Source organism: Ipomoea triloba, chromosome 14 (genome assembly GCF_003576645.1).
Source record: "Ipomoea triloba cultivar NCNSP0323 chromosome 14, ASM357664v1".
Lineage (NCBI taxonomy): Eukaryota > Viridiplantae > Streptophyta > Magnoliopsida > Solanales > Convolvulaceae > Ipomoea > Ipomoea triloba.
Genome location: NC_044929.1, coordinates 16,661,733 through 16,675,702, shown reverse-complemented (window position 1 = coordinate 16,675,702; position 13,970 = coordinate 16,661,733). Strand labels below are relative to the sequence as shown.

Sequence of the window (13,970 nt, the reverse complement as noted above, 5' to 3'; positions counted from 1 at the left end):
CCACCCCACCCCCAACCCCCCAAATATCTGTTGATTGGGTGGTTAATTCAATTATGAACTATGCTATACTATAGTGTCAGTGGTTTTTACAAACTTGGTATTGGTATGAATTCACGTTTCCTGGCATGTAGGTTTGGGAATGTTCAAGGTTCGCTTTGACTTAAAATTATGGTGTTGTAGTCTTGTAGAACTTTATATTTGAGTTTGTGACTTTAGAAGTTGGAGTTTTATAGATTAAGGTCTTGGTTCTATTTTTTTTCATTGAATACATAAATCTCTCTTCAATTTGAATTATCCTTTTCAGTCTATTAAGGATGGTGAGGTCAAACTGTGGGTGAATGTGCTATGTATTAATGTATGCATGTGTAAGTGTGTTGTGTGCATTAGGCAGGTGACCGGGTTATGTTCAAAGATCCATGAGTTTATGTTGCTAATTCAAGAGTGCTGCTTTCTAGTGATCTTGTTAGGATTTGCAGTTTAGAATCCAGTTGTTACTTTATAATGTATCCAATGTCATTATAATGCTAATATGCTTGTGTTGCTTCTGGCCGGTAAATTGACATGAACATAGTCCATCATCAATGGGGACTGAAAATCCTAATCAGCCAAATTTTCCTATAAGACCAGCTTCCACACCCTTTGCTGCGCCACCAAGTACAGCACCCTCTGGTTTTAGACCTATGGCACCAGGTATGGCTAGTGATGCAGCCAGGCCACCTCCAATGTCTACATCATATGCCCCATCAACTGCAGCCCCTTTCCAACGTTTTCCAATGGCCCAAGTGCCACCTCCACAAAATTCATTTGGAGGACAGCCAACTTTTCCACCATCAGTTAGGCCTGTTTCAGCCCCTGGTTTGTCACATCCAGTTCCCCTCCAGCAACAGCCTCAATCATTCCCTATGGGATCTCCTGCCCATAGCATGGGTACTTCACAGCCGAGTACTGCCGCTCAACAATCAGCTGTTGATCCACGACTTGTTGCTCCTAGATCAAATTTGCAGCAGCCGTCACAGCCAACAGTGTCATCTTATCCACCTTCTAGACCAACTTTTCAGCAAGGGTTATCAGGGTATTCCAGCCAACAACCTAGTGCAATGACACAACCCCCACTTGGGCAAGCTGTAGGCTTTCCTCCTCAACAAGGAGGTCATGTTCCACCCATGCCAGCACCACCTGGTCCCTTTTATTCTCAACAAGGAGGGTATGCACTGCCATCACAGATGCAGCATCCAGGATCTGCACCTCCTATACCTAATGTGCAGGGTTTAGCAGAGGATTTCAAATCACTTTCTATTGGCTCTGTTCCTGGATCATTTGATACAGGACTTGATTCCAAAGTATTACCAAGGCCATTTGAAAGTGATACACAAAACCTTTTGTCAGAACTATTTCCCATGAACTGTAGTTCTCAGTATCTACGCTTGACAACCAGTGGCATACCAAATTCTCAGTCCTTGGCTTCAAGGTGGCACTTAACCCTTGGTGCAGTTGTTTGCCCTCTTGCTGAGGCTTCTGATGGGGTTTGTATTCATGTCATTGACATTTGCAGATTATTCATATTCTGAGTGTTTGGAATGTGTATAGCTCACCTGCCATATGAAAAATGTTTATTTTCCAGGAAGAAGTTCCAATAATCAATTTTGCTACAACTGGTATTATACGTTGCAGAAGGTGTCGGACTTATGTAAACCCTTATGTGACATTCACCGATAGTGGAAGAAAATGGAGATGCAACATCTGTCAATCGCTCAATGATGGTAAATGTTTCTCTATTATAGTCATTAGATATGTGATATGTCATTTACTCAGTGAATAGTAGCTGGTTTTCTCTATAGATCTTGAATCATTTGAACCTTTTCTGAGATTGCCCTATCAATGTTGTAGTCTTGTAAACTCTAAGAGTCTAAGGTAAATCCTTCTTCTGACCTGAAGACATATTTCCTGATGAATTACAGGCATAGTTGACTTTAGCATATTATTTGTCTTAAGCAAGGGTTTCGTTGGCATTTTGTAGTGCTCTCATTGATCTTGCAGCTGAGATTATTGGATCATTGTTTTGCTTCTTGACATTATGACTTATGATAGATTAGTTATTTTCATGCTAGTACTTGGTATCTTCTTTTATGGCCATTAATGTCTTGTTAACCATATTACTTTCCTGTGGTCCACGTGCTTTAAAATTCAAAATACCCTATCCATGATGGATGTAACCACTAAATGAATTGATGTTACTGTCTGGACTTTGCTTAGATTTGCACTACAAATAAAGGAAATTATAAACTGCCAAATAGTTAATCGGCTAAATTGCCCTTGCAATGCATGAATTAGTGCAATCATTTTGAATTTGTTGTACTAGCAATTTCAATGGTGCTGCACTGTTGTTTGCCTACTTATGCATACCTGTTCCTGTATACTAGTTGTAAATTGCTTGTGTTTATTTTTTAAAAATGCACTGGCTCATCTAATCAAACCTTTTATGTGCAGTTCATGGTGATTATTTTGCCCATTTAGATGCCACTGGTAGAAGAATTGATATAAATCAGCGGCCTGAGCTTACCAAGGGTAGTGTGGAGTTTATTGCTCCAGCTGAATACATGGTCCGGCCTCCAATGCCACCAACATATTTCTTTCTCATCGATGTATCAATATCTGCCATAAAAAGTGGAATGCTTGAGGTGGGGACTTCTATTCAAAAATTTCTAGATTTTGAACTTTTCATTATGCCTCTATTCTTTCTCGGATACATATATTCTTCACTGGCTTCCATGTGTAATTTATTATCCCTTTTCCTCCATTCAGTTTGTGTTGCAACCTTGGCAGTAGAAGTTTCCCACCATATGCTTGTTTTGCCCCAGTTTGTTTTGGGGCTATTCAAAAAGGTAGAGGTTGGGTCAATTACAAAAAGAGAAAAATGTCTTTAAAAGGGTAGATGAGAAGGAAAATCCTCTCTTTCTCATGAAACTCCTAAGTTTGGCTTTATAAAAAAGGCCTCTTTGTCAAGAACTTCAAGCTGGGCCAAACGAGTGTTGTGTCATTGAATTCCTTCCTAAATAATTTGTAACATAGACTAATTTGAGGCAAGAATTTTCAGTTTCGTTCTGCTGCATGTTGGTGAGACTATTAGACTGACAATAATCCTACAAATTATATATATTATTGATTTAATGACTGACCAAAAGGGTACCTTCTGTGTATTTGGGCTTTTAGTCAAATTGACAAAAATATCCCCATTGCTTATGAGTTTCTCTAAGATCCCATCTATTATTGAGGTGGGCCTTCCATTTCTGTATGTATGTGATATATGCATTCATAGTTGGAATGTTATGTATGACTATATGTGGTTCCAATTGCCAGATCCTTCTTTTTTAATTATGGCAAGTATATTTTAATTATAAATATATGTTACAGGTTATAGCACAAACCATCAAGAAGTGTTTGGATAGTTTGCCTGGATTTCCTAGAACACAGATTGGCTTTATTACTTATGACAGTACTGTTCATTTTTACAATATGAAGGCAAGTGATTTGTGTATCAAGTTATTCTATGACATGCTTTCAATATCCTTGATGTTCCATTCACTAATTAATTCATTAATTTTCTGTTTTTGCCAGTCTTCCTTGACTCAGCCTCAAATGATGGTTGTGTCAGATCTTGAAGATACTTTTGTCCCATTGCCAGATGACTTGCTTGTCAACTTGTCAGAATCTAGGGCTGTCATTGATGCATTTCTAGATAGCTTGCCTTCTATGTTTCAGGATAATGTGAATGTGGAATCTGCTTTTGGTCCTGCTCTAAAAGCTGTATTCATGGTTATGGTGCGTAAACCTTTGTCTACTAGGGTGCACTGCATTATTTGGCCTTTGATTTTTGATCTGTTAGTTAAAATGAATCTTCTACTCTTTTGTTTTTCTTTTTTTTTTTTTTTTTTTTGGGGGGGGGGGGGGGGGGGTGGGTGAGCTCGGGGTGCGTAGTTGAATAAGATTTTGATATCCAATAACATTTTCTTGCTTCCTTTCAAATGGTTCAATACTAAGTGTGGTCTACCTACTGCCAGAATCAACTTGGTGGTAAGTTGTTGATCTTTCAGAGCACACTGCCTTCACTGGGTGTTGGTCGTTTGAGGCTGAGAGGTGATGATCCACGTATATATGGAACTGATAAAGAACATACAACAAGAACACCAGAAGATCCTTTCTATAAGCAGATGGCTGCTGATTTCACCAAGTATCAGATAGCTGTCAATGTATATACATTTAGTGACAAGTATACAGATGTAGCAACCTTAGGTAATGAACTTTCTTTCCAATGAATGCTTGAAGTATGAAAATTTATGCTTAATACGAATACATCTTTTGTTAGATCCATGTTTTTGCTCCCACATTTTTATTTCCTTTTCTACTTAATTGATAATTGATTTTATATCTGGGTGATCAAGAATGATATCATTCCATTTACTTATCAAAAGAATTATATCATCCATTAAAAGTAATTGCATTCTTTTTCATGCCAAGGGTACTAAAGGTTTTATTATTATTTAGTGATTTCATCTTTCCTTAATGTTCTCTTGCAAAATTTTATTAGATATTTATAGTTAATAGTGGCACATTTATTAATTTAACTTGACATAGTTATGCCCTTGAATGTTGGGTTTCGGTAGTGGTAAATATGCATGCATTAACCATTAGGTCATTTGTGTGATGTATGAACCCATCCTTTATATAGTTATGTCTTTCGTAAGTGTAGCTCAGCATGCCAAAATTGATGAGTGTCATTGTGGTTTAGGAACAGTACTAACAGAAGTATTTGGCTACATTATAATTTGCATTGATATACCTAAGTAGGTTTTGTAGTCTTACCTGCCTTTTTGTGATATGATCAACTGTAATGAAAATTGTCTATTTTCAATGTTTTGACCTAAGTATTTACATGGTATGTGCTCTTCATGAGATGTTATTCCATCTTCGTATAGGGACTCTGGCAAAGTATACTGGTGGCCAGGTGTATCACTATCCAAGTTTCCAAGCTACTATTCATAAAGATAAATTGAGCCAGGAGTTGGCAAGAGATCTAACCAGAGAGACTGCCTGGGAGGCTGTCATGCGAATAAGATGCGGAAAAGGTAAGTCATTTTTGTACTTCATTAACCTGCAAACTCCTTTTGTGATGAATCAAAAGGAAATTTGGTAGATTAATCGATTTTATTTATTTATTTTCAATTTGAAACTAATTCATTTTTTTCATTTTGTGCTTCAAGGTGTTCGTTTCACTACGTATCATGGGAATTTTATGCTAAGATCCACTGATCTAATAGCACTTCCAGCTGTTGACTGTGACAAAGCTTATGCAATGCAGTTATCACTTGAAGAAACACTACTGACAACCCAGACCGTGTACTTCCAAGTTGCTTTGTTGTATCCTTCCAATCATAGAAATCTCTCTCTTGGTTCAGTGCTTGAACATGAAACCTCTACCCCATTAAGATGCAAGTACAGGCTTAAGTCAATTTGGTGTTTTATTAGGAGAAAAAAGGGTGTTTTCATTGGTGTAACTTAAGATTGCTTTTTTTTTTTTTTTTTTACGATAATAGATTATAAGTTAACTTGTTCCTCCCTATCCAATTTACATGACAGTTCGAATAGGTACGGTTCTTATGTGTTCGGCAGTTTACAACATGATCAAAATTTAAATATAAATTTAAAGAGAAGCTCATTTTATTTTGTGGGAATGTGTGTACAATGTAGATTTATGAAGGGAAGAATACTGAAGTTAGTATAAAAACATTACCAACTGGTCGAATTTGGTCAAACATTTTTGCTAAATCCTGAAAATAGCAGTGTCATAAGTTAGGAGGGTGTATAATGCATCCAACAGGGATGCAACCTAGTATAGTTATGTTCTAGATAATGAATGAAATTTTGGTATGGAGATGAAATTTCTACTTGATATTGAATACATAGGTATTTAGCTTTTCCTCTTATCTTTGGGAAATTTAGGGTTCCTTAATAGTATGAAGGTACACATCCTCTTCTGGAGAAAGACGTATTAGGGTACACACAGCAGCAGCACCTGTGGTTGCAGAATTAGGAGAAATGTATCGCCTTGCTGATGCTGGTGCAATTGTATCTTTGTTCTCTAGGCTAGGTATAAAAAAACACTTCTTTCATTGCATTCGGTTCCTCCTTGATTTTGAAATGTAGGTTAAAGTGGTTCTTGATCTCTCAAATATGATTTTTATGTGCAGCAATTGAGAAAACTCTCTCCACTAAATTGGAAGAGGCTCGTAGTTCTATTCAACTGAGAATTGTTAAAGCCCTCAGGGAGTATCGAAATTTGTATGCTGTACAACATCGCCTGGGGGGAAGGATGATATACCCAGAGTCACTGAAACTATTGCCCTTGTATGGATTAGCTTTGTCCAAGTCAACACCCCTACGTGGTGGTTATTCTGATGCACAGCTTGATGAACGCTGTGCCTCTGGATATACTATGATGGCATTGCCAGTTGCAAAACTGTTGAAACTTTTGTATCCTAACCTGATTCGTGTAGATGAATATCTTTTGAAAGTAAGTTTCTTTTTCCGTTATTAATAGATGCTGATTAAATTGAAGAACTTATTATTGATATCTCAGTTCACTATGAGAAAGTTTCTTTCCCTCTATTTCTGGATTTCTTAATAATTTCCTCTCTGATTTTCAGACATCCCCCTTGACTGGGGAGTCCGAGAACATGTTGAAAAGGCTGCCGCTTACTGTAGATAGCTTAGATGTCAGAGGTCTCTATATCTATGATGATGGTTTTCGGTTTGTTATATGGTTTGGTAGAATGCTTTCAACAGATATCATCAAGAGTTTATTGGGTGATGAATTTGCTGCAGACTTCTCAAAGGTAGGATGCACCATGGACTTGGTAGTTTATGCTTTTAGATCTGAACTCTACAAGGCTTGCTATTCACTGTCATGTTTTAGCTTCCTGAAAAATTGAAAAATCAATTGCATGAATAATGAACTTCTACATGTCAAATAGGAATCTATTGTTTGTACTCAAACCTCCCCAATTATTGAGGTACATATTCATAATGGCGTCAAACAGTGGTCTATTTATTTTGACTGCCACTGCCTTTTCATAAATAGCTAGCTTAATTGTGAATGATAATGATCTTTGAGTTAAAAAGTTCTTTGTGGAAAGCTCTTATATGCATGTCATTGTGCATGTGTGATAAAGCTAGTGTGTATTTGTCTGGGGAATGGAAATTGGGAAAAATGGAAATTGCTTATTTCTGCTTTCCAGTTTTCCAAATTTCCAAATTTCCTCCATTATGAGGATGGAATTTCATTCCATTGGTGGAACATAAATAGGAGGAATGGAAAATGCTGATTTCGTTTGTCTGTCTTTAATCTAGATTTTTCTCTAAATAATCTTCCATTCTACTTCCTACAAAGGAATTCCTACAAAGGAAGGTAATTCCATATTTTTAAACATTTTGGTACCAACAACCACACAACTTTATAATCTTTAAACATTTTCTGTTTTATTGACTGGCTCCATATCATGGATTTTATTTTATTCCCCCTTGCCTTGTGTTCTACCCCACAACAAATAAAAAAGAAAAAAGAGAAAATAGCTTTGCCAAAGTTGACATGTTACCTTAGCTTTATTTTGCACTTAATTTTGTAAAATTTCCTCTGATGTGGCTATTCTTTGTCCCTTGAGAATCAGGTTTGCCTGCATGAACAAGATAATGAAATGTCAAGAAAATTGATGGGCTTGCTTAGAAAGTTTAGACAAAGTGACCCATCATATTATCAATTATGTCACCTTGTGAGGCAAGGTGAACAGCCGAGAGAAGGATTCTTCCTTCTAAGAAATCTAGTTGAGGACCAGGTTGGTGGTACAAATGGTTATATGGATTGGATTGTGCAATTACACCGGCAAATCCAGCAAAATGCGTAACATACAGGTAATGGCCTGATATAATTTGTTAGAGTTAATGATGTGAATTAACTTGCTGGCAATTTGTGTATCTCCTAAAATGAGCTATTTGTCTATTCTTTTATCAAAATTTACAATGAATCACATGTTTTTGATTTTATATTCGCCTTTGTTGATTATAATTTTGGGTAGGGAAAGGGGTCAGAGTGTCTTTTGAATTATGATTGTCTTCTCTTCTGTTAAAAGGCTAGAAAGGTTTCTTATTCATACTCCTAACTTCAGATTACAGATCAATATATAGGCATACAAGAGTATTGGGAAGAGACATAATAAATAAAGAAGGAAGTTACTCCTCTCCCCAAGCTTTAATTACTAGAGTAAACAAAGCTGTAAAGGTGGCTGTTCAAGACATTTTCTAATATTTTCAACACTCCCCTCAAGCTGGAGCTTATAAATCAAAGCTCCCAGCTTGCTACAAATGTATTCAGTCCTAGGTCCATGAGGAGATTTGGTGAGAACATCAACAAGTTGATCATTTGACCCAACAAATGTGGTAACGATGTCTCTGGATGTGACCCTCTCTCGTATAAAGTGGCAATCAACCTTAATGTGTTTGGTCCTTTCATGGTAGACAGGATTGGATGCAATGTGCAGAGTTGTTTGATTATTGCAAATTAATTTAATAGGATCGGGCTTATAGAAAGAAATTGAGTTCTGTAAGAAGTTGTTCAACCCAAATTAGCTCACATATTCCAAGTGCCATTGCTCGCTTTTCTGCTTTTGCGCTTGAGCGTGCAACCGCATCATGCTTCTTGCTTTTCCAAGAAACAATATTACCTCCAAATAGAATACAATATCCTGGTGTTGTTTTCCTATCCCAAGAGCATCTAGCCCAATCTGCATCTGTATAGCCAACAATTTCTATATGTCCATGATCCTTATAGAGCAATCCTGTACTTGGAGACCTTTTTCACATATCCCAATATTCTAATGGCTACATCCGAATGACTTTGACATGGCTTTTGCAAAAATTGGCTAACTACACTTACATCAAAGGAGATATCTGGTCGAGTGATAGTCAAGTACAGTAGCTTGCCAACTAATCTCCGGTACTTGCAATTGGATAGGAGCTCCCCTTGTCTTGGAAGAAGTTTGACATTTGGATCCATGGGTGTGTCAACTAGTTTGCAATTTGTCATACTTGTTTCTTCAAGAATATCCAAAACATATTTCCGTTGAGACACATAGATACCTTGTTTGGATTGAGCAACTTCAATACCAAGAAAATACTTCAATTTTCCAATATCTTTTGTCACAAAATGTTGAAACAAATGTTTCTTAAGCTGATTTATTCCTTCACTATCATCCCTTGTAATGACAATATCATCGACAAAAACCACAAGATATATGCTTTTACCAAGTAGATGTTTATAGAAGACAGAGTGGTTGTCCAAATTGTTGGACCACATCACTAAATCTCCCAAACCAGGCACGTGAAGATTGCTTCAACCCATAGAGAGAGGGTTTGAGACGACAAACAAGATTAGCTCTCGTCTTAGCCACAAATCCAGGAGGTTGCTCCATATATACTTCCTCATTCAAACCACCATGTAAGAAAACATTTTTTATATCCAATTGATACAGTGGCCAATGGCGATTGGCTGCCACTGAGAATAAGAGGCAGATAGAGGTGATCTTGGCTACCGGTGAGGAGGTGTCCGTGTAGTCAATGCCAAAAACATGTTTGTATCCTTTAGCAACAAGTTGAGCTTCAAGTCTATCAACTTGTCCATTTGGACTAACCTTCACAGTATACACACCAGTGTTATCAAGGCGTCGCCTAGGCGACGTCTAGGCGACGCCTAGGCGTCTGGGCGGTCGACAACGATCACCTAATCTGCTCGCCTCACCTAGAACAAAACGGCCGGCGAAGTCGCCGGAAACAACCGCACGCGTCGACGCGTGACGGCGGACCAATTCGGAGATGGTGGCGCGTGACAGCGCGTGAGCCCTCCGATGGTGACCGGACTTCTTGTCGCGGTGTCGCTGCTGCTCCCTAAACCTAGCCGAAGCACTGACTTTTACCTCTGATCCCAATTTAGAGGTTGAAAGCTGTATATTCTATATTTTCCCTGTACATATGTAATCTGATTTTTTTATGCCTCTCTGTGTATATATATACATACATAGAAAGGACTCAAAGAAAAAAAAGAAAAAGAAAGGACTCTTGAGCTGCCCAATATAGTGCAAGTCTCAAGGAACAAGTCTCAATGAACTTTTGGGTTGCCCAATGCAATACAAGTTTCAAGGAATATTAATATGGCATTTGACATTTAATATTAATTGGTTTAAATCTGAATATATATATATATATATATATATATATATATATATATATATTACTCATCGCCTAGGCAACGCCTAGGCGGTCGCCTAGTCGACTAGTTGACTAGGCGGTCGACGGCATCTCGCCTAAAAAGTCCGCCTTGATAACCTTGATACACACATCTACAACCAACCACAATTTTACAGGGAGGTAAAGGGACTAACTCTCAAGTCCTGGAAGAATGGAGTGCTTCCATTTCATCAACCATTGCTTGAGTCCACCCTGGATGAGTTAATGCCTCCTTGACATTATTTGGAACAAAAATAGTTGACAAACTAGTAATGAAGGCACAATATGCTGGAGACAACGTTTTTGTGTAAGGAAATTATAGATAGGATAAGGATTTCGAGTGGATCTTTTACCTACTCGACTAGTAATGGGAGAGTTTGTTGTGGTGTTCCCATATCATTGGGTAACAATGATGTAGGATATGACTCAACTGGGTGTCTATCCTCTTGGGAATCTTGATGATTGCGTTGTTGGTAGGTGTACAACAATGGTGGAATATGTCCTTCTTCTTGGATGGTTGGAGTTGGTATACTTCTTTCAGGAATAGGTATGGTTCTTTCAGGAATAGTGGGAGATACAGGAGATACAGGTTCTGAAAAAGTAGGAATAGGGAGAATTTATGTGATTTCAATGGGTTCCCCTAGGAAAAGACTCAACGGAGGTGGAAGAGAAAAATGGGTGTTGTTTAAAAAAAGGTAACATTGAAGGAGGTGTAGAAACGGTGTGTTTTAGGACAGTAACACTTAAAGCCTTTTTGGAGGCGAGAATATCCAATGAAAACACACTTTGTTGCCTCAGCATCAAGTTTATCACGCCAAGTATCATTAAACAAGCAAGTACACCCAAAGATTCACAACGGGAGCTTATGGAGAGGTTCCTGTGGGCGCAAGATATGAAGAGGAATTTTTCCTTGCAAAACAGAAGAAGGCATTCGATTTATGAGATAGCAAGAGTGAAGTATAGCGTGACCCAAAATTCTTAGGAACCTTGATATGAATAAGCAAAGTATGGCCGACGAATTTTTCGTTCAGCAACTCCATTTTGCTGAGGAGTTCTAGCACATGAAGATTCATGAAGTTTTCCATGTGAGGAAAAGAAAGAAGTTAAAGGGTCACAAAAATACTCTCTTGCATTATCACTGCGTGAGATTTTGAGAGATACCCCAAATTGATTCACAATTTCATTGTAGAATTTTTGAAACACATCAATTAATTCAAAAGAGTTCTTCACTAAAAAGACCCAAGTGCACCGAGAGAAATCATCAATGAAGACAACAAAATATGAGAATCCCAAAGTGGATGAAACTCAACATGAAAGATGGTAGAGAGCACGTGATTCATATCCTGCACTAATTGCCCCTTTTGTTTGACGGTCCTGAATAACAACAAAATGAAAAGAAAAGGTGACAAGGCAATTAAGAGAGTGAATAAGTTGATTAATTGAAATCAAATTGAAATGGCAACCAGGAATGCAAAGGACATTGGATAAAGATAAAGAATGAATGGTGACTTTTCCAATTCCTATAGCCATTCCTTTTGATCCATCACGAAATGTGACAGTGGGAAGAGAGTATGAGAACTCAATATTAGAGAAAAAAGAGAGGTTACCAGAAATGTGATCAGTGGCTCTAAAATCCAGATTTCAAACTGAATCAGATTTTAATGCAAGATCAGTATGAGAAATAGTGGTCCTGGCAACTTTTAGTGCACTGTTTAAAATTTCATGTTTTGCCATAGCTTTCAGAAATACAGAGTATATGAGAAAATCACCGCAGGATCGCGAACAATAGATGGACTGATCTGGAAAGTTTGGCCAGAAAAAGTCGCCAGAAAATTGCTCACGCGCCGGCGTGTGGATTTGGAGCTGGTTCGTCGTGGTGGCGCGTGGGGAGGTTCCTGGTGGCTGGAAAGGACGGGCAAGGTCGCCAGTGTTTCTTCTGACAGTCTATTGCACCAGTTTCGTGAAGTGAGCTTCCAGTATTTATGAAATATGAAAAGGGATGATGAACATTGATGATGAACACTGTTCATCTGCTGTAGGTATTTGAATGAAATCTCCGGCCCCAAAAAAGAGGCTCTGATACCATGTTAAAAGGCTAGAAAGGTTTCTTATTCATACTCCTAACTTCATATTACAGATCAATATATTGGCATACAAGAGTATTGGGAAGAGACATAATAAATAAAGAAGGAAACTACTCCTTTCCCAAGGCTTTAATTACTATAGTAAACAAAGCTGTAAAGGTGGGCTGCTCAAGACATTTTCTAATATTTCCAACATCTCTATCATCATTTTTCCAACAGTATTACTTTGTCATGGACAACATTTGTGCATGATATGGTGATGATGTGTATCAATGTATCGTGGTGTTTTTAAGTAAATTTGACTTTCATACTAAGTTCCTAATTTACATACATGTTTTGAACTATAATTTTTTTTTTTTTAAATTTTTGATACCTTCTAAATTTAGTTGCTACACTCAACGTAGCATCTTTCTTTTTTGGGGCCAGGGTACATATGCCTTTTTCCCCACTATATTTTAAGATTGCTAACAAACAAAAAAGAAAAAGGACAAAATGCTTTGAGTTACTGCAGTCTGTAGTTTGAATTACTTTTCCTGTTCTTTGAGGAAATTAATAGTGACTACAAAAGAGGTCTTTGTAATTTCTTATTGCAACTAGCTGGTATTCTTGAGTTGGTAATTTGGTATCGTGTGTTGAACCCTACACCCAAGATCTCTTGTCCTTGCTGCTGGGTTCATTTGTTAGCATGCTATTGGATGATTAAAGTGTTCTGATTCTGCGATTTGTCCACTAATGATTGCTAAGCTTTGGCATAATTTTCAATTTATCAGGGCGTTTGCTTGGTCCAGCTTTACCCATCCCTTTGATTTGTAGCCGGATGTCAGGTCTTGTATCCAACAATGCCCAAAAGTTGTTACAGATGAATTTGGTGAGAACAAAAAATAAGGAATTGCTTTGTGTTTGTTGACCCTGCCATTTTGGTTCACTTGCCTTTTAATTGTTATTATTAGTTGAGGAGTTACTTTCCTTGCTTTTGCACACCATTTGATTCTTCGGTGAAACACCGAGCTTCACATTCTGAATGCGAGGAATTGCAGAGGAAAGATGCCAATCTGATGCCTTGAATTAGAATGAACAAAAGAAAACTAAGATAAAAATGAAATTGAGAGGACGATGAACCCGTGGTTTACTTGATCTGGATTCTGGTGCAGATGTTTTTTCCTTTTGTTTATTTTGTTGTTTTGAAACAATTTTGGTCAAGCAGCATAAATATTGCGATGTTTTATGTTATTATTGTCGGGAGATTAGCAATGCCTTTTAATGGAATACTGGGGCCTTTTTATTTCAGACTTAGGTGCATAACCAGGTCTTGTACAATTTCTTATACTGGGAATCTTGGATTATCCTTTTTTAATTTTTATTTATGTGGAAGCCATAATTAAATTTGTATTTTGGTTTGACAGTTGTCAATAGCTGATCTCTTAATTTCCATGCTTGAGTAGGCCAGATTGGTACATCAAAATCGCTGGTTTTTCAATATTTTAGGTATTCATTTCCCCAAGTTTTTTATTCTCCATTATCTGTTTTCTTTGTCATGTCTAAGTAAACACCTTCTTT

General features: G+C 37.6%; 1 protein-coding gene across 1 annotated transcript in view; it reads left to right on the top strand.

Moving 5' to 3' along the window:
* The window catches only part of LOC116004433 (protein transport protein Sec24-like At3g07100), a 15,314-nt gene extending 1,472 nt beyond the window's left edge, over positions 1-13,842 (top strand). The window contains exons 2-14 of the mRNA XM_031244485.1: positions 572-1,523; positions 1,622-1,760; positions 2,488-2,678; positions 3,412-3,519; positions 3,616-3,819; positions 4,059-4,290; positions 4,974-5,123; positions 5,259-5,415; positions 6,018-6,145; positions 6,246-6,568; positions 6,702-6,890; positions 7,722-7,962; positions 13,184-13,842. Coding sequence (XP_031100345.1) covers positions 582-1,523; positions 1,622-1,760; positions 2,488-2,678; positions 3,412-3,519; positions 3,616-3,819; positions 4,059-4,290; positions 4,974-5,123; positions 5,259-5,415; positions 6,018-6,145; positions 6,246-6,568; positions 6,702-6,890; positions 7,722-7,955 — 2,997 coding nt within the window. The 5' untranslated portion in view covers positions 572-581 and the 3' untranslated portion in view covers positions 7,956-7,962; positions 13,184-13,842. The remainder of the gene's footprint in view (positions 1-571; positions 1,524-1,621; positions 1,761-2,487; positions 2,679-3,411; positions 3,520-3,615; positions 3,820-4,058; positions 4,291-4,973; positions 5,124-5,258; positions 5,416-6,017; positions 6,146-6,245; positions 6,569-6,701; positions 6,891-7,721; positions 7,963-13,183) is intronic.
* Positions 13,843-13,970: the final 128 nt, after the last annotated feature.